At 42.4% G+C, this 24,624-nt stretch overlaps 1 protein-coding gene across 3 annotated transcripts; it reads left to right on the top strand.

The window, feature by feature from the left end:
* The first annotated feature begins 743 nt into the window (after positions 1 to 743).
* Positions 744 to 24,397, top strand: LOC117483779 (tripartite motif-containing protein 16-like). Of its 3 annotated transcripts, none has more exons than XM_034132127.1 (2): positions 744 to 1,818; positions 22,578 to 24,397. In XM_034132127.1, the coding sequence occupies exons 1-2, from the start codon at positions 865 to 867 to the stop codon at positions 23,265 to 23,267; spliced, it is 1,644 nt and encodes a 547-aa protein (XP_033988018.1). In that variant the 5' UTR covers positions 744 to 864; the 3' UTR covers positions 23,268 to 24,397. The 3 variants fall into 3 exon arrangements, with proteins under 3 accessions (XP_033988018.1, XP_033988019.1, XP_033988020.1); XM_034132128.1 differs by having other exon boundaries at positions 744 to 2,118; positions 22,884 to 24,397; XM_034132129.1 differs by lacking the exon at positions 22,578 to 24,397 and adding an exon at positions 11,559 to 12,677 and having other exon boundaries at positions 744 to 2,487.
* Positions 24,398 to 24,624: the final 227 nt, after the last annotated feature.

The following is a 24,624-nucleotide window of genomic DNA, read 5'->3' as shown; positions in this document are numbered from 1 at the left end:
AAGTGGCAGCATGAAGGAAGTGTGATATGATATTTACTGTAAAATGATGCAGGCATTAAGGATCTTCTTTTTGTCAGTATTTAAGAAGTCACCAATTTGCTGCAGCCTCAATCTAGGTTTATCTTTAAATGTGTTCACTTTATTTGTCCCTAATTTTTCAAGGAAGCAGGTCATTTAAATACAAAGCTCCTTTTGATTGGAGTAATCTTCATTTCATTCTGGCTTTTACTATCAGAAATACAAATTATATTTAAAAATAAATAAACTTTAATTTTACAGCACATTACATACGAGTTCAAAAGTGACTAAGAACATTTACTCTACAGTTCTTGGTTACTTTACTTTAAAGTATTTTGTATTATACTATCTTATACTTATACTCCACCACTTCATCACAAAGGGAAATATTGTCCCTTGTGTTCCACTTAATTTATTTGGCAGCGGTTTCGTAATTTAAAAGATCATTCAGTCAGCTCAAAGTCCTGTTGTCACAATGTGCTTGATTCCGGGAATAAAGAGTACTAAACACACATTGTGTTATCTGTTTTATTGTGTTGCACTGTTGGAGGAGCCTGTGACCTAAGATTTCCATCGACATAACTACACTGTAGCTATGTACGAATGACAATAAAAGCCTTGAAATCTTGAATCCTTGAACCCTGAATATTATAAAACCGCTCCTCTTTCTGGAATGAAGTTAAGCGTGTAAGCCCGTCATTCTTTTTGCAGATCTCACAGATAATCTCTTGTTCCCTCCCCTTCACTGAACTTAAGTTTCGATTTAGGTGAATCATAACTGTTGTAAAGTGAGTGAGCTGGCAGGCTATATAACAGCAGACTGTCACTCGCTGTAAGGGAGGCATAATGGCGCAGAAAGGAGCTCAGCTGGACCAGGACGCAATTTGCTGTTCGATATGTCTGGATGTACTTAAGGATCCTGCGACTATTCCCTGTGGACACAGTTTCTGCATGAATTGTATTAAAACCCACTGGGATGAAGAGGATGAGAAGGAAGTCTACAGCTGCCCTCAGTGTAGAAAGAGCTTCACACCGAGGCCTGTCCTGCTGAAAAGCATCATGTTAGCAGATTTAGTGGAGAAACAGAAGAAGACTGGACTCCAAGCTGCTCCTGCTGATCACTGCTATGCTGGAGCTGAAGATGTGGCCTGTGATGTCTGCACTGGGAGGAAACTGAGAGCCTGTAAGTCCTGTCTGCAGTGTTTGATCTCTTACTGTGAGAAACACCTCCAGCCTCATTATGAATCTCCTGCCTTTGGAAAACACAAGCTGGTGGAGCCCTCCAAGAAGCTCCAGGAGAACATCTGCTCTCTTCATGACGAGGTGATGAAGATGTTCTGCCGCACTGATCAGCAGTTTATCTGTTATCTCTGCTCTGTGGACGAACACAAAGGCCACAACACAGTGTCAGCTGCAGCAGAGAGGACTGAGAGGCAGAGAGAGCTGGAGGGGAGTCGACTAAACATCCAGAAGAGAATCCAGGACAGAGAGAAGGAGGTGAAGCTGCTTCAGCAGGAGGTGGAGGCCGTCAATGGCTCTGCTGATAAAGCAGTGGAGGACAGTGAGAAGATGTTCACTGAGCTGATGCGTCTCATGGAGAAAAGAAGATCTGATGTGAAGCAGCAGGTCATATCTGAGCAAACAATTGAAGTGAATCGAGTGATAGATCTTCAGGAGAAGCTGGAGCAGGAGATGGCTGAGCTGAAGAAGAGAGACGCCGCACTGGAGTTGCTCTCTCACACAGAGGATCACACCCAGTTTATTCAAAGCTACCCCTCATCTACACACTCATCCAGCATCCTTCCTCTGCGATACCTTGAAGATTTGAAAGCAGCTTTGTCAAAATTCAGAGATAAACTGCTGGACGTCCTGAGAGATAAATGGACAAACGTCTATCTGACAGTGGGTGATGTGGACATGTTGCTGTCACAACCACAGCCCAAGACCAGAGCTGAATTCTTAAAATACGCACGTCAAATCACACTGGATCCAAACACAGCAAACACACGTTTTTTGTTATCTGAGAGGAACCGAAAAGTAACTTCAACGCCAGGAGAAAGTTATCCAAGTCACCCAGACAGATTCACTACATGTCATCAGGTCCTGAGTAAAGAGAGTCTGCCTGGACGTTGTTACTGGGAGGTGGAGAAAGGTGTGGGAGGAATTGCGGTGGCTGTAGCATACAAAGATAATAACACTGTAAATGAACAATTTGGAGAGAGTGAAAAGTCGTGGGCATTAGGTTTTTACAAAAAGTGTTATGATTTCAAATATAACACTATCACAACATCTGTCTCAGGTCCTCAGTCCTCCAAAGTTGGAGTTTACCTGGATCAAAGTGCAGGTATTCTGTCCTTCTACAGCGTCTCAGAGGAAACCATGACCCTCCTGCACAGAGTCCAGACCACCTTCACTGAGCCTCTCTATGCAGGACTTCGTCTTTATTCTCCCACTGGAAACACTGCTGAGATGTTGTGAGCTTAAGAAGTTATTGAGAGGAAAAGGGGTAATCCTCAGATACTAGACAACGTTTTTTTTGGTAAATGCAACAAGTGGTTGGCACTTATGATGCAGTTAGTTAAAAGATTTTGCAAATCATCATTCCTGTATTATTTGTTCAGGAAAATGTTACAAATGTTTCCACAAGTGAAGAAAACCCCAAACATTTAAAGCACTGGACATTGTTTACATTTGTAGATTTTAAAATGACAAGGAAAAATGCTGGAAAAGTACTCAGGAATTCACTATACTACTATATATACTATTTTATTTGCAGTAAAGGTAACATTGAAGTAGTAATTTCTCCTAAATGGTTCTGAATTGATGAATTAAGATGCTGTGCTCTTATTGTTGTATTCATGTCTTCATACATATTGTATAAACTGATTGTGAGTTTAAATATTACCTATTTTAATTACATTCTGCATCTAAAACATGAAGCATACTCCATTTAAATAATCATTTGTCATAATGGTGCAGTAATTAAGTAAATGTACTGTTGGGTAAAGGTTGTGTATTATAGCATGCATAGTGTTGAAGCAGTATTCCATTTGAATACTTATACTCATTGGGTTAATGTTTAACGTGGCTTCAAATGAACTTTAATCTTTCATCCTGCTCACTGTGAGCTTTTTGCAGATTTTAAATTCCCCACCAGAGGTCCCTCTTTGCATGTTTTCCACTATAAAGAACTAAGGTGTGCTTTGGTGCCTTTAACTTTTCAGGGAGTATCGTTTTTTATTTAGATCCCTTATTAAATGTTTTGTTTATTGTCAAAGTCTTGAAAGGAAATGCAAATTATGTATCTTTTATTACAAATATCATCTTATCTAACACTGATGTAACATTAAAAATGAAGTGTATTACATTTTATTCTCTGTTTGAACATCAATATAACTTTTGCTGCATGATTTTATTTTGTATTTACTCTCATATATGCTTGTTATTATGTTCCTTGTTATCCTTGGTTTGATTTTTAGGATTTAGTCTGCTGTGAATGCTGGGATGTTTCATCACATCCTGACCTAGATATCAGCCCTGGTGAAATGTACAACATAATTTGTGTGAAGGTGATGATATATTTAATAAAATTACACATTTGGAAGCATTGTTCCGTTTCTTTTCCGCACCACATATCTAGAAGAAAGTGTTCTTTAGGCCTCATTAAGTTGAATTTAGTTATATGTATTTAAATATCTCACTGCTATGGTGGGAGTACTCAGATCTTGTACTTGAGTAAAAGAAGAAGTACTCAGATCGTGTACTTGAGTAAAAGTAGAAGTACCAGAGTGTAGGAATACTCTGTTACAGTAAAAGTCCTGCATTCAAAATGTTACTCAAGTAAAAGTAGAAAAGTATTATCATCAAAATATAGTGAAAGTAGCGACAGTAAAAGTAGTCATTGTGCAGATTGGTCCATTTCAGAATAATATATATGATATGTTTTTTAATGATTGATCATTAAAGTGTTCTCAAAGCTGGTAAAGGTGCAGCTAGTTTGAATGACTTTGTATACTGCAGGGTAGCTTGTGAATTTACTCCAGGTGGAACTAAAGTCTGATTTAAGAGTTGATTATATTTCACATCATTCATCCAGATCTGTAAAGTAACTAAAGGTATTAAATACATGTAGTGGAGTAAAAGTACACCAGGAGGCGTGTGGCGTAGGGGGTTGTCCGTAGGTGTTCGGATCAGGGGGTCACAGGTTCAAACCCCACTGCAGTCAGCATGTCGTCGTGTCCCTGAGACACCTCACCTCAAATTGCTCCTGTGGAGATTGCCCATAGTATTGAGTATGTAAGTCGCTTTGGATAAAAGCATCTACCAAGTGACATGTAATGTAATTTACCTCTGAATAGTAGTTGAGTAGAAGTACAGAGTAGCATAACATGTACAAGTATCTCAAAATTGTACAGTAGTTGAGTAAATCTACTTAGTTACTTTTCACCACTGTGCCTAAATAAAAATGCTTTTATTTGAAGTGCTTCCGGTGTTTCCTGTCTAACTCGATGTTTTTGTAGGTGAGTTTTTATTTGACATGATTGTGTTTTTGTCGGCTTTTAACCATTATGTCCTTCCAGAGTTTATGGTTTAACTCGGAAATGAAGGTTTAAAGAACCGTGTGGTCGCTCCGGAAAGTCAGGTGAGTGAAGCGATGAGTCAATATTGATGTTGTTGCTGTTTTATCCATAATGAACGTTTTCTCTGCAGGATAGCCGTTAGCTTGGACGTTAGTTGTGCAGTGAAGGAAGACTTCCAGTTGTACTTTTCAAAATAAAGATGGATATATAGATACTTTATATATCCCAAATTGGGAAATACGTATTTTGACAGTCACTTACCAAACAGTTAACCCCCAGGGGGCGCAAGTACAGCGCGTTCGGCAGGGGACTCCTTGGCCTCTGGTTGGTGATTCGCCACTTCCGTTTCCTGCTGGAAGGCCGTGAGTTTACGGCGTTCGTGGACCACAAGTCACTCACATTCTGCATGTCCAAGGTGGCGTTGCTGGCGGGCGGACCCCAGCTCGGCCACCTTGGACATGCAAAATGTGAGTGACTTGTGGTCCACGAACGCCGTAAACTCACGGCCTTCCAGATCTCGTACATATCCGAGTACACCATCGACATCCAACATTTCGCTGGTAAGGCTAACGTGGTCGTAGACTGCCTCTCCAGAGCGGTCATCGTAGCTGTGCAGCTGGGCCTCGATTACCTCCGCATGAGCACGGACCGGGCCTCTGACCCCGGGGTGCAGACCCTCAATGCCTCGGACACAGGATTACGCCTGGAGGAGGTCTCGTCGGTGACTGAGGCGCAAAGTTGTTGTGCGACTTCTCCACGGGTAAGCCTCGACCACTAGTCCCTGCGAACTGGCGCCGACCCATTTTTGAGGCGATTCACAACCTTTCCCACCCCGGCAGGAAACCGTCCGTGAAGTTGGTGTCGCAGAACTTTGTGTGGCAGGGGCTTAAGAAAGACGTGAAGACCTGGGTCGACTCATGCGTGGCCTGTCAACGGGCTAAAGTGCACCGCCATACTAGAGCCCCTTTCAAACTTTTTGCGGTTCCCGAGAGGAGGTTTGACCATGTTAATGTCAACCTCGTAGGTCCACCTTCCCCCTCTCACGGTTTCACCTACCTCTTCACGATGGTGGACAGGATGACCCGCTGGCCCGATGCCATTCCCCTCACCTCGACGGCATCTTCTGACGTGGCCCGCGCATTCATCGGTACGTGGGTGGCGCGCTTCCGGACGCCATCTGACCGGGGAACCCAGTTAACTTCGGAGCTCTGGAACGCGGTTGCCGAGGGTTTGGGGGTCAAGCTGCACCGCACCACCGCCTATCACCCCCAGGCTAACGGCTTATGTGAGCGTTTCCACCGATCCTTGAAGGCAGCCCTGTGTGCCGGCTTGACTGACGGCAACTTGGTGGATAAGCTCCTGTGGGTTATGCTCGGCCTCAGGTGCGCCCCCAAAGAAGACCTGCAATCCTCGTCGGTGGAGCTTGTGTATGGCCAGACGCTACGAGTCCCCGGGCATTTCATTCCGGACGCCACTGTGCCCTGGTCTGCAGCCAGGCAGCACTCCTCCCTGCTGGAGACCGCCGGGACATACACACCCGTCCCCACATCGCAGCACAGCAACCCCGCTGTCCGGGTGTCCCCCAGGCTACGGTCGGCGGAATTTGTCTTCGTCACGACGCCCACCGCGGCCCCCTACGGCCCCTTACGACGACCCGTTCAGGGTCATACGACACAGGGACAAGGGCCTGGTGGTGGACGTTGGTGGAAGACCTGAGACCGTGTCCATTGATAGGATTAAGCCTTCTCATGTGGACGTTTCCAGGCTGTTGGAGTTGGCTCTGCCACCACCCCCTGCCAGGGTGCCCTCGCCCTCGTGGACGCCCTTGCCCTCTGAGCTTGTTGACGGCGAGGGCACACCTGCGACCCCGCCCTCCTCGCCCCTTGTTGTCCTTACTCGCCGGGGTCGGGTGGTCCTTCCTCCCCGATGCGAGGATTTTGATCATGGGTGAATCCTGGGGGGGCTTGTGTGGTGGGTTGACATAATTCACTCACGGAACTACGGGTGGGGGTATTGTTCCGCACGGACATTTTAGTTTAGAGGAACTTCCATTTTCCGGTCAGTCAGTTTCCCCGGGCTTGAGTTTGTTTACATGCTGTTCCATGTTGAATAAAAGACTAGCTTTGTCTTTTGACACACCACCTCTGACTCCCGTCTCTCGGCACTACAGAATATAGTATTCAACCAGCAGGCAAATAAGGCTGAACCTCCTCGTCTACCTAACTATGGTTGTCAAGAGACATCGTTTGTGTTTGAGTTATGGATCAATATCTTTCAAAATAAACCGAACATTGGAAAACTAGTCTTATCAAAATAGACTCTGAGAGGACATTAAAGACTGTCTCTACGGCTCTCTCTTGTTATTTCTAACGATGAGTTAAAAACACTTAAAAAGTGCAGTTTGTTCTCTTAATACATCCCTGCGTTCACCAGACGAGGGCTTTTATTTAGAAATTATTTCGGTTTATTCCGCCCTGCCCCCTCGCTCGAAAGATCCTCTGGACATTTATTAATAGGTAAAAAACAAAGAAAATATTGCAGTCTCTTTTCCCTTTACTGGTTCAAGAAAGATAAAAACAAATGAAATGCAGGTACAAGCATCCTGTCTATAATACTGTATATAAATTCTGCTTGAATACAGAACGTGAGTAAATGCACTTAGTTTATGTCCACCTTAAAGGTCCCATGACATGCTTTTCCGGTTATTACCCGTCCCCTTGTGTGTCATGTAGCTTTTTATGCATGTAAACGGTCTGCAAAGTCACAAACCCTCAAAGTACACCCTGTAGCGAGTAAAACTCTAACACAGAAAAGATCTGTCTATGCTGCCCCAGAACGCCTCGTTGGAGATTTTTCTTTTTCCATTTTTTTCTTCCTGGTCTAAGTGACGTAACGACGACCAAATGGACCAATCCGTCAAACGCAGTGGGGGGACCTTTAGCGTCGATTTTCAACTATCAGGGAGTCCCATTGACTTGCATAGAGCTCCCTGAACGTTGGTAATAGACGAGTTGGGATCGCGGAGAAACACTCACTCAGCCTTGTCTTTTCTCAGCCGCGCTACTCCGCGGAGTTTCACCGGCACATACACTCACTCGGCCTTATCTTTTCTCAGGCTGTGACTGTGTGGCGAACTGTGTGGCGAACAGCCTGGCTGTGAATGTATGTGTGTGCTCAGGCTGAGTTCCGCGTTGTCTCGCAGACCGCACACAGCAACCAGGAAACGACACCAGTAATAAAGCTCACACTGTCCGCTCCTCGATCCTCAAAGGGCGGAGCAGCGAGCCCCGCGACGTCCCGCCAACACGGCACCCAGACCCCACGCAGCATTCTCATCTGTTTGTCATTACTGGTGTCATTTCCTGGTTGCTAATAAACGCCATTGTAAAACATAATCACTGATGTTCAGCTGTAACGGTGGTGGACTCATCAGAACAGAGTGGGTGATCTGACCAATCAGAGCATAGTGGGCTCATAGGGAGGGGGGGGGGGGCAGGAGCTCCAACAAGCCGTTTAGGACAGAGAGTGAATACACATACTATACAGAGATGCTGTATGAGAAACCAATGTGATTTTGGAACATTGAACAATGTAAATCTTTTCTAGTAGACCTCAACAATGGAATTATGATCAGTAGAAATGGCCATGTCATGGGACCTTTAACATAATAAAATAGCTCTTTAAACATAAAAACGATTGCTTGCTTACAACCAATGCAGGTTTTTGTTTGGCTGAGTAAAGTCACTTGAAGTTGCATTACAGGAAACATGGAGCACTGGTGGCTCCAAGTGGCAGCATGAAGGAAGTGTGATATGATATTTACTGTAAAATTATGCAGGCACTAAGGATCTTCTTTTTGTCAGTATTTAAGAAGTCACCAATTGGCTGCAGCCTCAATCTAGAAGACAGTTTCATTGGATAAGGTTTATCTTTGAAATGTGTTCACTTTAGTTGTCCCTCTTTTTTCAAGGAAGTGGGAAGCAGGTCATTTCAATGCAAAGCTCCTTTTGATTGGAATAATCTTCCTCTTTCTTTAAGATCCATTTTTTTATTTCATTCTGGCTTTAACTATAAAAAATGATTATTTATGATTAAATAAAACACGGTTAATCTTAAATACGAGTTGAAAAGTTACTAAGAACATTTAGTGTAGTACAGTTCTTGGTAATAAAAAAAAGGATAGTATAAAAAGTATTTTGTATTATACTGTCCTATACTTATACTCCACTACATTACAAGGGGAAATATTTTCCCTTTTGTTCGACTTAATTTATTTGGCAGATGTATTGTCATTCAGTCAGCACAAAGTCCTGTTGTCACAATGTGCTTGATTCCGGGAATAAGGAGTACTAAACACACCCTGTATCTTATGAAACCGCTCCTCTTGCTGGAATGAAGTTAAGCGTGTAAGCCCGTCATTCTTTCTGCAGATCTCACAGATAATCACTTGTTCCCTCCTCTTCACTGAACTACAGTTTCGATGTAGGTGAAACGTAACCATTGTGAAGTGAGTGAGCTGGCAGGCTATATCAACTGCAGACTGTCACTCGCTGTAAGGGAGGTATAATGTCGCAAGAAGAAGCTCAGCTGGACCAGGAGGCAATTTACTGTTCGATATGTCTGGATGTACTTAAGGATCCTGCGACAATTCCCTGTGGACACAGTTTCTGCATGAATTGTATTCAAACCCACTGGGATGAAGAGGATGAGAAGGAAGTCTACAGCTGCCCTCAGTGTAGGCAGAGCTTCACACCGAGGCCTGTCCTGCTGAAAAGCATCATGTTAGCAGATTTAGTGGAGAAGCAGAAGAAGACTGGACTTGAAGAAGCTCCTGCTGATCACTGCTATGCTGGAGCTGAAGATGTGGCCTGTGATGTCTGCACTGGGAGAAAACTGAGAGCCTGTAAGTCCTGTCTGCAGTGTCTGATCTCTTACTGTGAGAAACACCTCCAGCCTCACTATGAATCTCCTGCCTTTGGAAAACACAAGCTGGTGGAGCCCTCCAAGAAGCTCCAGGAGAACATCTGCTCTCGTCACGACGAGGTGATGAAGATGTTCTGCCGCACTGATCAGCAGTTTATCTGTTATCTCTGCTCTGTGGACGAACACAAAGGCCACGACACAGTGTCAGCTGCAGCAGAGAGGACTGAGAGGCAGAGAGAGCTGGAGGGGAGTCGACAAAACATCCAGCAGAAAATCCAGGTCAGAGAGAAGGATGTGAAGCTGCTTCAGCAGGAGGTGGAGGCCGTCAATGGCTCTGCTGATAAAGCAGTGGAGGACAGTGAGAAGATGTTTACTGAGCTGATCCGTCTCATGGAGAAAAGAAGCTCTGATGTGAAGCAGCAGGTCAGATCCCAGCAGAAGACTGAAGTGAGTCGAGTCAAAGATCTTCAGGAGAAGCTGGAGCAGGAGATGGCTGAGCTGAAGAAGAAAGACGCCGCACTGGAGTTTCTCTCTCACACAGAGGATCACACCCAGTTTATTCAAAGCTACCCCTCATCTACACACTCATCCAGCATCAACGTCCTTCCTCTGAGCTACTTTGAAGATGTGAAAGCAGCTTTGTCAAAATTCAGAGATAAACTACTGGACGTCCTGAGAGATAAATGGACAAACGTCTATCTGACAGTGGGTGATGTGGACATGTTGCTGTCACAACCACAGCCCCAGACCAGAGCTGGATTCTTAAAATACTCACGTCAAATCACACTGGATCCAAACACAGCAAGCGCACGTCTGTTGTTATCTGAGAGGAACCGAAAGGTAACTTCAATGCTAGGAGAAAGTTATCCTAGTCACCCAGACCGATTCATTAAGTATCATCAGTTCCTGAGTAAAGAGAGTCTGCCTGGATGTTGTTACTGGGAGGTGGAGAAAGGTATGGGAGGAATTGCGGTGGCTGTAGCATACAAAGACAATGACACTGTAAATGAACAATTTGGAGAGAGTGACAAGTCGTGGGCATTTGGTTTTTACAATGGTCGTTATGATTTCAGACATAAGAAACACCAAGCTCCCATCTCAGGTCCTCAGTCCTCCAGGGTCGGGGTTTACCTGGATCAAAGTGCAGGCATCCTGTCCTTCTACAGCGTCTCAGAGGAAACCATGACCCTCCTGCTCAGAATCAAGACCACCTTCACTCAGCCTCTCTACGCAGGACTATGTCTAATGGCGCGTTTCCACTACACGGCCTCGCTCGGCCCCGCTCGGTATGGCTGGGCCTCGTTAGGACTGGCTCACTTTATGGCGCATTTCCATTACAGTTTAGGAACTGGGGCAGTATCTATAGTAACGCAGTGTAGGCGGAGCCGTGACGTGATCTTCAGAGGACCCCAGAAAAACAACACAGCCGTTAGCTGTTAGCACTCAGAGCTCACAGCTCCTCATATATGTTCAGAAACTAGACAAAAGTGAAACAAGTACAAACCACAGACTGCCTGTGTCATGGTGAATACAGTCGCTGCTTTATTTATGTCTGTATAGGCCGTTGTTGTGAGTGTGGACGGTCGGAGCATATACTGCGTTAGCTTAGCCAATCTCCATTTAGAACACACGCATTTTAAAAGGTTTTTCGCCTGCCGTCTGTCTGCAGACTTGACAAAGCATTCATTCATGGTTTTTACTAACCGATATCAGTATGTTGTTACTTCGGCATCATTTTGAAACGTGTATTACAATTAAATCACGGTCAAATATGTCCATCTTGTTGTAGTTGTAGCCCCCTTGCCAGCGACGCTCTCTCTAGTTTAGCATACTCAGCCCGACTCAGCCTCGTTGTCTCGGCCCTGGACCCACGATTTTATGAGGCCAGAAAAACTGTGAATTAGGACCCGCCGGCCGGTACTAGGCCAAGTGGAAACGCAACCAAAGACGGGCCGTTGACGTCACAGCCCTTTTAAACCGGGCTGCGCGCTGTAGTGGAAACGCGCCATTAGTGGTCCCATTGGAAACACTGCTGAGATGTTGTGAGCTTAAGAAGTTATTGAGAGGAAAAGGGGTAATCCTCAGATACTAGACAACGTTTTTTTTGGTAAATGCAACAAGTGGTTGGCACTTATGATGCAGTTAGTTAAAAGATTTTGCAAATCATCATTCCTGTATTATTTGTTCAGGAAAAAAATGCTACAAATGTTTCCACAAGTGAAGAAAACCCCAAACATTTAAAGCACTGGACATTGTTTACATTTGTAGATTTTAAAATGACAAGGAAAAATGCTGGAAAAGTACTCTGGCATTCACTATACCATACATTTACTATTTTATTTGCGGTAAAGGTAAGATTGAAGTAGTAATTTCTCCTAAATGGTTCCGAATTGATGCATTAAGATGCTGTGCTGTTATTGTTGTATTCATGTCTCTACACATATTGTATAAACTGATTGTGAGTTTAAATATTACCTATTTGAATTACATTTTGCATCTAAAACATGAAGCATACTCCATTTAAATAATCTTTTGTCATAATGATGCAGTAATTAAGTAAATGTGCTGTTGGGTAAAAGGTTGTGTATTATAGCATGCATAGTGTTGAAGCAGTATTCAATTTGAATACTTATACTCATTGGGTTAATGTTTAACGTGGCTTCAAATTAACTTTAATCTTTCATCTTGCTCACTGTGAGCTTTTTGCAGATTTTAAATTCCCCACCAGAGGTCCCTCTTTGCATGTTTTCCACTATAAAGAACTAAGGTGTGCTTTGGTGCCTTTAACTTTTCAGGGAGTATCTTTTTTATTTAGATCCCTTATTAAATGTTTTGTTTATTGTCAAAGTCTTGAAAGGAAATGCAATTGATGTATCTTTTATTACAAACATCATCTTATCTAACACTGATGTAACATTAAAAATGAAGTGTATTACATTTTATTCTCTGTTTGAACATCAATATAACTGTTGCTGATTTTTATTTGTATTTACTCACATATATACTTGTTATTATGTTCCTTGTTATCCTTGGTTTAAGTTGGGATTTTTAGGGTTTTGTTTGCTGTGAATTCTGGGATGTTTCATCACATCCTGACCTGGATATCAGCCCTGGTGAAATGTACAACATAAATTGTGTGAAGGTGATGATATACTTAATAAACTTACACATTTAGAAGCATTGTTCCGTTTTTTTCGCACCACATATCTAGAACAAAGTGTTCTTAAGGCCTCATTAAGTTGAATTTGGGTATATGTATTTAAATATCTCACTGCCAGAGGTGGGATAACTAAGATCTTGTACTTGAGTAAAAGTAGAAGTACTCAGATCGTGTACTTGAGAGTAAAAGTAGAAGTACTCAGATCTTGTACTTCAGTAAAAGTAGAAGTACCAGAGTGTAGGAATACTCTGTTACAGTAAAAGTCCTGCATTCAAAATGTTACTCAAGTAAAAGTAGAAAAGTATTATCATCAAAATATAGTTAAAGTAGCGACAGTAAAAGTAGTCATTGTGCAGATTGGTCCATTTCAGAATAATATATATGATATGTTTTATAATGATTGATCATTAAAGTGTTCTCAAAGCTGGTAAAGGTGCAGCTAGTTTGAATGACTTTGTATACTGCAGGGTAGCTTGTGAATTTACTCCAGGTGGAACTAAAGTCTGATTTAACACTTGGTTATATTTCACATCATTCATCCACATCTCTAAAGTAACTAAAGGTATTAAATACATGAAGTGGAGTAAAAGTACACCATCTACCTCTGAACTGTAGTGGAGTAGAAGAAGTACAGAGTAGCATAACATGTACAAGTATCTCAAAATAGTACTGAAGTAGAGCACTTGAGTAAATCTACTTAGTTACTTTTCACCACTGTGCCTAAATAAAAAAGAGATAACGTTCAGTGTCCTTTAAATCAGACCCGTCGTGCTTATATTTTAAAGTGCTTCCGGTGTTTCCTGTCTAACTCGATGTTTTGTAGGTGAGTTTTTATTTGACATAATGTGATTTTGTCGGCTTTTAACCGAATGTCCTTCCAGAGTTTATAGTTTAACTCGGACATGAAGGTTTAACCTGTTAAGCCCTGAGCCTGTTTTTCAGGTCTCAGGCTCGAAAATGACATTCCCAGAACAAATGACCATATCTTCCCTTCTAAAAGGGTTAAATTAATAATCTTTTTTCTCAAAGTAATGATAAACCTGTGAGTTGGATGTAGAAAAGTCAGAATCAATATAGATGTTTTTTATTTTAAAGAAAATTCAGATTTTACATAGTAAAAAACTGTAAATTATAGTGTCCGTCCAACAATTCTTTTTTACTTATAGTGAAAACTACCCTTGGATGATGGTAAGGTAGACTAAAAGCTTTAGGAATCCAAAGTACAACATATAATAAGTACCCTGTATCAAGATTGATGCAAAGCAAGTGACATTTGACCTTTTTAGAAAGGTTTAGCTAAAAACACTCCACCTCTGAGGTGATTTGGGTGGAAATGTTTTTTTTTCCATATCTCTGGAACCCATTGGTCGATTTTGATGGTTGACACCTCTTTCTGACCGTTAGAGCCAATAGAATCGAAGGGGGAGTCCCCCACACACACTCATTGTGAAACAAAAAGGTGGAGGCTTTGCGCATGTCAATTTGCATTAGAGTGAAGCTACACTCTAGCTTTGACATCTGGAAACGGAAAAGCAGTTTTAATGCTCATGGATTATCAGAAATCATTTAAAAGGGACACAGACACATTAGATTAACCTATGAATTAACTTCAGCAGCGTTTTTATCGTTTTAATGCCATTGAAGACCACTTTGGAGAGACTACAGAGCCAAGGTAACCTTGTTAGCATTTTTAGCTACCTAGCATCAAATGTATTGATGTCTGTTTTTGCTTATAACGTCGCGATTTCGTATAATTCAGTGATAATGAGGGTACCCATCGATTCTGTGTCACCACACGATGTGAAACGATGTCATGGATGTGGAGAAAAGATAAATAATAAGGTTTTGTGAGTGATTTTCGATGCAGTAAGGTGTTAGCATTTTTCGCTCGTTGCTAATTCAGAGGCTCAGTGTTAGCATTGTGGGTTTTCTTTTGAAAAAAAAAAAAAATTATCAGTTAGATGAGTTTCTTCCCGTTACTTGGATATAAAACATTCATAGTTTATTAAATGAACATGCCCTCAGACACTGTTTCCTGCAAGATGTTGCGGCAGTGCCCCGGTACCGGGGTCTCTCTGGCTTAACAGGTTAAAGAACCGTGTGGTCGCTCCGGAGAGACAGGTGAGTGAAGCGATGAGTCAATATTGTTGTTGTTGCTGTTTTATCCATAATGAACGTTTTCTCTGTGGGTTAGCCATTAGCTTGGACGTTAGCCGTGCAGTGAAGGAAGACTTCCAGTTGTACTTTTCAAAATAAAGATGGATATATAGATACTTTATATATCCCAAATTGGGAAATAAGCATTTTGACAGTCACTTACCAAACAGTTAACCCCCAGGGGGCGCAAGTACAGCGCGTTCGGCAGGGGACTCCTTGGCCTCTGGTTGGCGATTTGCAACTTCCGGTTCCTGCTGGAAGGCCGTGAGTTTACGGCGTTCGTGGACCACAAATCACTGTGTATGAATACTCTGTTACAGTAAAAGTATTATCATCAAAATATAGTTAAAGTAGCGACAGTAAAAGTAGTGATTGTGCAGATTGGTCCATTTCAGAATAATATATATGATATGTTTTATAATTTAGTTTAGTTTAGTTTAGTTTATTTTATTTTTTTTCGAGCGTGTAAAACCAAAGAAAATACAAATGAAACAAAAGGTGATACAGACATGATACAGTACCATACAAATGAATGCAATAACAAAACGAAACATTTAATTAATAATTGAATAATCTGTAGTGTCATTGTCTGATATAATGATTGATCATTAAAGTGTTCTCAAAGCTGGTAAAGGTGCAGCTAGTTTGAATGACTTTGTATACAGCAGGGTAGCTTGTGAATTTACTCCAGGTGGAACTAAAGTCTGATTTAAGAGTTGGTTATATTTCACATCATTATTCCAGATCTGTAAAGTAACTAAAGATATGAAAAACATGTAGTGGAGTGAAAGCAGGGGCGGACTGGCCATTGGGAATACCGGGAGTTTTCCCGGTGGGCCGGTACCGAAGTGGGCCGGTCGGATAATTCACTAGCATTGTAGTGGAGTAGCACAGAGTAGCATAAAATGTACAAGTATCTCAAAATTGTACTGAAGTACAGCACTTGAGTAAATCTACTTAGTTACTTTTCACCACTGTGCCTAAATAAAAAAGAGATAACGTTCAACTGTTAACCCTTTTTTTTTGTGGTGCCGGAGAGGAGGTTCGACCATGTCTGGTCGACCTCGTGTGGATCCTCTCACAATTTCACCCACCTGTTTTCGATAGTGGACAGGACGACCCTTTTGAGCTTTTTCCGGTGCCTGAGAGGAGGTTCGGCCATGTCTAGGTCGGCCTCGTGTGGACCCTCTCACTGTTTCACCACCTCGACGGCGATTTCGGGCATCGCCCACGCTTTCATCGGCGCCTGGGTGGCGCGCTTCGGGACCCCGTCTCCCCTCGCCTCGACGGTTTCGGACGTCGCCCATGCTTTCATCGGCCCATGGGTGGCGCGCTTCGGGACCCTGTCTGGCCTCTCCTCTAACCGCGGCTCACGGTTCACCTCGACGGCGGCTTCGGACGTCGCCCACGCTTTCGTCGGCGCCTGGGTGGCGCACTTCTGGACCCCGTCTGGCCTCTCCCCTGTCCACGGCTCCTTCCTCCCGGGGATACTGCTCTTTCCTCCCGGGGATACTGCTCCTTCCTCCCGGGGATACCGCTCCTTCCTCCCGGGGATACCGCTCCTTCCTCCTGGGGACTTCATGCTCGCCGCCGCTGTGCCCTTGCCTGCGGCCGGGCAGCGCTCCTCCCTGCTGGGGACCACCGGGACATTCACGCCCGTCCCCATGTCGCAGCACAGCGACCCAGCTTTCTACGGTTGGCGGATGTTCTCTTCATTCGCCACGACGCCTACCACGGCCCCCTGCGGCCCCCTGCGGCCTCCTTACGATGGCCCGTTCCATGGCCCGCCCCCCACCCCCCGGTGGGGATGCCCTCGCCCTCGTTGGGGCCCCTGCCCTCTCCTGCGCCCCCCTTCCGACGGCCCGTTCAGGGTCATGCGACGCCGGGACAGGTGTCCTCCGTCCTCCCATGGCCCGCCCCCACCCTCCGGTGGGGATGCCCTCGCCCTCGTTGGGGCGCCCCTGCCCCGGCCCTCGCCTGCGGCCCCGCCCTCCTCGGCCCCTGTGGTGCTTCCTCCCGGACGCTAGGATTGTGTCCATGGTTGAATTCTGGGGGGGCTTGTGTGGTGATTGACATAATTCATCCACGGAACTATGGGTTGGGGGTATTGTTCCGCACGGACACATATGTTAACTGTACTTACTGTGTGCCCTCTTTTCTTGTCTTCCCGGGCTTCAAGCTGATAACATGTGTGTTTCTGATGCTCAATAAAGCTAACTTAGTACCTTCGATACACCGCCTCCGACTCCCGGCACTACACAACCTCCTTTAAATCACGCCCGTCGTGCTTTTATTTTGAATTGCTTCCAGTGTTTTCTGTCTAACTCGATGTTTTGTAGGTTGACAGCTTGTGTGGTGGGTTGACATAATTCACTCACGGAACTACGGGTGGGGGTATTGTTCCGCACGGACATTTTAGTTTAGAGGAACTTCCGTTTTCCGGTCAGTCAGTTTCCCCGGGCTTGAGTTTGTTTACATGCTGTTCCATGTTGAATAAAAGACTAGCTTTGTCTTTTGACACACCACCTCTGACTCCCGTCTCTCGGCACTACAGAATATAGTATTCAACCAGCAGGCAAATAAGGCTGAACCTCCTCGTCTACCTAACTATGGTTGTTAAGAGACATCGTTTGTGTTTGAGTTATGGATCAATATCTTTCAAAATAAATAGAACATTGGAAAACTAGTCATATCAAAATATACTTTGAGAGGACATTAATGACTGTCTCTACGGCTCTCTCTTGTTATTTCTAACGATAAGTTAATACATCCCCGCGTTCACCAGACGAGGGCTTTTATTTTGAAATTACTTCACTGTATTCCTTCCTTCCCCCTCGCTCGAAAGATCCTCTGGACATTTATCATAGAGAGGCGAAGTCCCTCCCTTTCCGGTTGAGCTCCATGGGACCTTATTTCGGAAAAGTTATACATTGAAGTCAATGGAGAGAGAAAGATTATCTTTCGATCCCGTTTTAATTGTGCCACGAATTACACATATGATGTTTGTCAATTTAAAAGATAATTTTGCAAGTCACAAAAATAGAAATGTGTCGTAAAACTGTGAAGTAACACTTTTTTTGTGTGAAAACGCTCAATGAACTACATCTCCCGTCTCGCACCACACACCAAGACGGCCGTCACGTTGGCACATTTCACTCCTTTCTTTCAGAATGAGGCGAAAGTATTAAAAGAGGTGAAAATCACTACAAGTCTGGGCATGTTGAGAGCCGGAAGGGGAGGGACTTCGCCTCTCTATAAGGTAAAAAGGTATCTTTTCCCTTTACTCGTTCAAGTAAGAAAAAAACAATGAAACGCAGGTACACGCATCCTGTCTATAATAATGTATATAAATTCAGCTTGAATACAGAATATGAGTAAATGCACTTAGTTTATTTCCACCTTAACATAATAAAATAGCTCTTTAAACATGAAAACGATTGCTTGCTTGCAACCAATGCAGGTTTTGTTTGGCTGAGTAAAGTCACTTGAAGTTGCATTACAGGAAACATGGAGCACTGGTGGCTCCAAGTGGCAGCATGAAGGAACTGTGATATGATATTTACTGTAAAATGATGCAGGCATTAAAGGTAGGGTATGTAAGTTTGAGAAACCGGCTCGAGATCGCTAGAATTTGAAAATACACGACCGGAGAAAATCTGCCACTTCCTTATAGAGCCCCTCCTCCAACACACAGGAACGCGCACATGACCAATGAGATAAGTTTGTGCACAGATGGAAGGCTGACAGGCAGGTAGGCCATCCAGTTATTTTAGCCGGGCCGGCTAAAATGATTGGTCGTGCCTTTTACAGTACTACGGCTTCCACAGATGACATTTTTTTATGGATTTTTTGTCAAAGCACTTAAGATATTCATTGCTATCGGGATATTAAGAGCATTCCATGGAATATAACAAAAAGTGTATCTCGAGCCGGTTTCTCAAACTTACCTGCCCCACCTTTAAGGATCTTCTTTTTGTCAGTATTTCACCAATTGGCTGCAGCCTCAATCTAGAAGACGGTTTCATTGGATAAGGTTGATCTTTAAATGTGTTCACTTTAGTTGTCCCTCTTTTTTCAAGGAAGTGGGAAGCAGGTCATTTAAATACAAAGCTTCTTTTTATTGGAATAATCTTCCTCTAAGATCCATTTTTTTATTTCATTCTGGCTTTTACTATAGAAAATTATGATTTATGATTAAATAAAACATGGTTAATCTTACTGTACATTACATACGAGTTGAAAAGTTACTAGGAACATTTACTCTTGTACAGTTCTTGGTAATAAAAAAAAGTATTGTATAAAAAGTATTTTGTATTATACTGTCCTATACTTATACTCCACTACATTACAAAGGGAAATATTTTCCCTTTTGTTCGACTTAATTTATTTGGCAGATGTATTGTCATTCAGTCAGCACAAAGTCCTGTTGTCACAATGTGCTTGATTCCGGGAATAAGGAGTACTAAACACACCCTGTATCTTATAAGGCCGCTCCTCTTGCTGGAATGAAGTTAAGCGTATAAACCCGTCCTACTTCCTGCAGATCTCACAGATAGCATGCTGTACTTTTCTGATAATCACTTGTTCCCTCCCCTTTAGTGATGGGAATTCCGGCTCTTCTTGGTGAGCCGGATCATTTGGCTCGGCTCACCAAGAAGACCCGGCTCTTTCGGCTCCCAAGCGGCTCTTCATTTTACCACATATACCTTTTATAATTCAGTCAAATTTAGCCCTGTTTTGACTAATGATTTATATGTGTACACATATATAATTTAAATTATTAAATACATCCTTTGTACTGAAGTATCCAAAAGTAAAAATTACATTTTTAATATCAATTATTTGCTGTGGCCAATTGTTTTCATTGCATTTACAGACCCTTGTATCTCCACCCCATGAATGCACTGACTTGCTTGTAGAACCACGCTACACAAAGCAGATAGCAACACCTATAAAAACTTAAGCATAGACATTTAAAAAAAGGGGCTACTGTATCGACATTTTAAAATTGTATTTAAAGAAAAAGCCCTAACAAAACAGCAGGGCTCTATTTCAGTATTAACTATAGAAAAAAAGACAGCAACAGCTGACATCAAATCTTTGCTGAGCCTAATCATAAATAAATAACATAGTGAAAATAAATATATTGCAATGCTCAAAACAGCAGCATCCATACATGTCACTGCATGCATGCACGGAGCACCCGTAGCACGGAGATCATCATATCATTCTGTCTTGTATTGCTTAACAAACAAAAAGAAATTAACGAGCCGGCTCCCGTTGTTCACTTAAAAGAGCCGGCTCGTTCGCAACCGACACATCACTACTCCCCTTCACTGAACTTAAGTTTCGATTTAGGTGAAAACATAACTGTTGATTTTAACGCACATAATACAATGTGGGGAGGGAGGTCAACAGATTACAACGGACAGGTAGTGGAGGATTTAATGGAGGCAAAGGAATTAGTTTGTTTAAATAATGGGCAAGGTACAAGAATCAATTTTAGATATGGAACAGAGTCTGCGATCAATCTTGTTACAAAGGGTATCAAGTGAACTAGCTTCTGGTAGCAGTTGGGAAGTATTGGCAAATAACAGTATTGGGAGTGATCATTTCCCGATTATAATCAAGTTTGATGTAAGTAATGTGGTTGAGCTAGATGGTATAATGAGATGGAATTTTTCTAAATCAAATTGGGACATGTTTGCTAAATTGTGTGATAATGAAATTGATAAGATTGATTTGGCAGGAAGTATTGATGAAATAAATGAGCAATTTACTTCAAATATAATTAAAAGCGCTAATCAAACTATTGGGAATAAAACTGGTAAACTTAGTAAATGTGATTAAAGGTAGGGTAGGTAAGTTTGAGAAACCGGCTCGAGATACACTTTTTGTTATATTCCATGGAATGCTCTTAACATCCCGATAGCAATGAATATCTTAAGTGCTTTGACAAAAAATCCATACAAAAATGTCATCTGTGGAAGCCGTAGTACTGTAAAAAGCAGCCGGCCCGGCTAAAATAACTGGATGGCCTAGTGCACCTAGTGTATCTGTGCACAAATTTATCTCGTGGCCTCATTGGTCATGTGCGCGTTCGTGTGTGTTGGAGGAGGGGCTCTGTAAGGAAGTGGCAGATTTTTTCCGGCTGTGTATTTTCAAATTCTAGCGCACTCGAGCTGGTTTCTCCAAAATTACCTACCCCACCTTTAAGATCAATTGTTTTATTTCATTCTGGCTTTTACTATCAAAGTTATTCAATAAAAATAATAATTAAAAATAAATAAAACACAGTTCATTTTACCGTACATTACATACGAGTTGAAAAGTTACTAAGAAAATGTACTCTAAAACAGTTCTTGGTATTAAAAAGAAGTATAGTATAAAAAGTATTTTATATTACTGTCCTATACTTATTCTCCACTACATCACAAAGGGAAATATTTTCCCTTTTGTTCCACTTATTTGATTTGGCAGATGTATTGTCATTCAGTCAGCACAAAGTCCTGTTGTCACAATGTGCTGATTCCTGGAATAAGGAGTACTAAACACACCCTGTATCTTATGAAACCGCTCCTCTTGCTGGAATGAAGTTAAGCGTGTAAGCCCGTCATTCTTTCTGCAGATCTCACAGATAGCATGCTGTACTTTTCTGATAATCACTTGTTCCCTCCCCTTCACTGAACTACAGTTTCGATGTAGGTGAAACGTAACCATTGTGAAGTGAGTGAGCTGGCAGGCTATATCAACTGCAGACTGTCACTCGCTGTAAGGGAGGTATAATGTCGCAAGAAGGAGCTCAGCTGGACCAGGACGCAATTTGCTGTTCGATATGTCTGGATGTACTTAAGGATCCTGCGACTATTCCCTGTGGACACAGTTTCTGCATGAATTGTATTAAAACCCACTGGGATGAAGAGGATGAGAAGGAAGTCTACAGCTGCCCTCAGTGTAGAAAGAGCTTCACACCGAGGCCTGTCCTGCTGAAAAGCATCACGTTAGCAGATTTAGTGGAGAAACAGAAGAAGACTGGACTTGAAGAAGCTCCTGCTGATCACTGCTATGCTGGAGCTGAAGATGTGGCCTGTGATGTCTGCACTGGGAGGAAACTGAGAGCCTGTAAGTCCTGTCTGCAGTGTCTGATCTCTTACTGTGAGAAACACCTCCAGCCTCATTATGAATCTCCTGCCTTTGGAAAACACAAGCTGGTGGAGCCCTCCAAGAAGCTCCAGGAGAACATCTGCTCTCGTCACGACGAGGTGATGAAGATGTTCTGCCGCACTGATCAGCAGTTTATCTGTTATCTCTGCTCTGTGGACGAACACAAAGGCCACGACACAGTGTCAGCTGCAGCAGAAAGGACTGAGAGGCAGAGAGAGCTGGAGGGGAGTCGACAAAACATCCAGCAGAAAATCCAGGTCAGAGAGAAGGATGTGAAGCTGCTTCAGCAGGAGGTGGAGGCCGTCAATGGCTCTGCTGATAAAGCAGTGGAGGACAGTGAGAAGATGTTCACTGAGCTGATCCGTCTCATGGAGAAAAGAAGCTCTGATGTGAAGCAGCAGGTCAGATCCCAGCAGAAGAGTGAAGTGAGTCGAGTCAGAGAGCTTCAGGAGAAGCTGGAGCAGGAGATGGCTGAGCTGAAGAAGAAAGACGCCTCACTGGAGTTGCTCTCTCACACAGAGGATCACACCCAGTTTATTCAAAGCTACCCCTCATCTACACACTCATCCAGCATCAACATCCTTCCTCTGAGCTACCTTGAAGATGTGAAAGCAGCTTTGTCAAAATTCAGAGATAAACTACTGGACGTCCTGAGAGATAAATGGACAAACGTCTATCTGACAGTGGGTGATGTGGACATGTTGCTGTCACAACCACAGCCCAAGACCAGAGCTGGATTCTTAAAATACTCACGTGAAATCACACTGGATCCAAACACAGCAAGCGCACGTCTGTTCTTGTCTGAGGAGAACCAAAAAGTAACTTCAACGCCAGGAGAAAGTTATCCTAATCACACAGAAAGGTTCATTAAGTATCCTCAGGTCCTGAGTAAAGAGAGTCTGCCTGGACGTTGTTACTGGGAGGTGGAGAAAGGTGTGGGAGGAGTTGCAGTGGCTGTAGCATACAAAGACAATGACACTGTAAATGAAAAATTTGGAGATAGTGAAAAGTCATGGGCATTAGGTTTTTACAAAAAGTCTTATGATTTCAAACATCAGAAATACCCAACTCCTGTCTCAGGTCCTCAGTCCTCCAAAGTAGGAGTTTACCTGGATCAAAGTGCAGGCATCCTGTCCTTCTACAGCGTCTCAGAGAAAACCATGACCCTCCTGCACAGAATCCAGACCACCTTCACTCAGCCTCTCTATGCAGGACTACGTCTTGATGGTCCCGGTGGAAACACTGCTGAGATGTTGTGGGCTTAAGAAGTTATTGAGAGGAAAAGGGGTAATCCTCAGATACTAGACAACTGTTTTTTTGGTAAATGCAAAGAGTGGTTGGCACTTTATGTTAGTGCCTGTGACTGCTAGAAGGAATATTTGCCATGCAATTCGTTTAAATATTTTGCAAATCATCATTCCTGTATTATTTGTTCAGGAAAATGCTACAAATGTTTCCACATCTGAAGAAAAACCCAAACATTTAAAGCACTGCACATTGTTTACATTTGCAGATTTTAAAATGACAAGGAAAAATGCTGGAAAAGTACTCGGGAATTCACTATACTACTATATATACTATTTTATTTGCAGTGAAGGTAACATTTAAGTAGTGATGGTTCTGAATTGATGCATTAAGATGCTGTGCTGTTATTGTTGTATTCATGTCTCTACACATATTGTATAAACTGATTGTGAGTTTAAATATTACCTATTTTAATTACATTCTGCATTTAAAAACATGAAGCATACCACATTTAAATAATCTTTTGTCATAATGATGCAGTAATTAAGTAAATGTGCTGTTGGGTAAAAGGATGTGTATTATAGCATGCATAGTGTTGAAGCAGTATTCAATTTGAATACTTATACTCATTGGGTTAATGTTTAACGTGGCTTCAAATGAACTTTAATCTTTCATCCTGCTCACTGTCAGCTTTTTGCAGATTTTAAATTCCCCACCAGAGGTCCCTCTTTGCATGTTTTCCACTATAAAGAACTAAGGTGTGCTTTGGTGCCTTTAACTTTTCAGGGAGTATCTTTTTTTATTTAGATCCCTTATTTAATGTTTTGTTTATTGTCAAAGTCTTGAAAGGAAATGCAAATGATGTATCTTTTATTACAAATATCATCTTATCTAACACTGATGTAACATTAAAAATGAAGTTTATTACATTTTATTCTCTGTTTGAACATCAATATAACTTTTGCTGATTTTATTTGTATTTACTCACATATATGGTTGTTATTATGTTCCTTGTTATCCTTGGTTTGGTTTTTAGAATTTAGTCTGCTGTGAATGCTGGGATGTTTCATCACATCCTGGCCCTGGTGAAATGTACAACATCAATTCTGTGAAGGTGATGATATACATAATAAAATTACACATTTAGAAGCATTGTTCCGTTTTTTTCGCACCACATATCTAGAACAAAGTGTTCTTAAGGCCTCATTAAGTTGAATTTGGGTATATGTATTTAAATATCTCACTGCCAGAGGTGGGATAACTAAGATCTTGTACCTGAGTAAAAGTAGAAGTACTCAGATCTTGTACTTGAGAGTAAAAGTAGAAGTACTCAGGTCTTGTTCTTGAGTAAAAGTAGAAGTACCAGAGTGTAGGAAT

This window comes from Trematomus bernacchii, unplaced genomic scaffold (genome assembly GCF_902827165.1).
Source record: "Trematomus bernacchii unplaced genomic scaffold, fTreBer1.1, whole genome shotgun sequence".
Lineage (NCBI taxonomy): Eukaryota > Metazoa > Chordata > Actinopteri > Perciformes > Nototheniidae > Trematomus > Trematomus bernacchii.
Note: the sequence above shows the minus strand (reverse complement) of the source record. Positions and strands in the feature narration are given on the sequence as shown.

Bases quoted from the DNA above. Each gene is read 5' to 3' on its own strand.
- LOC117483779 (XM_034132127.1), top strand. From the start codon at position 865: ATGGCGCAGAAAGGAGCTCAGCTGGACCAGGACGCAATTTGCTGTTCG. The intron at 1,819-22,577 runs CTTCCTCTGCGA...TCATCCAGCATC, and splicing joins CTACACACTCATCCAGCATC to AACATCCTTCCTCTGAGCTA.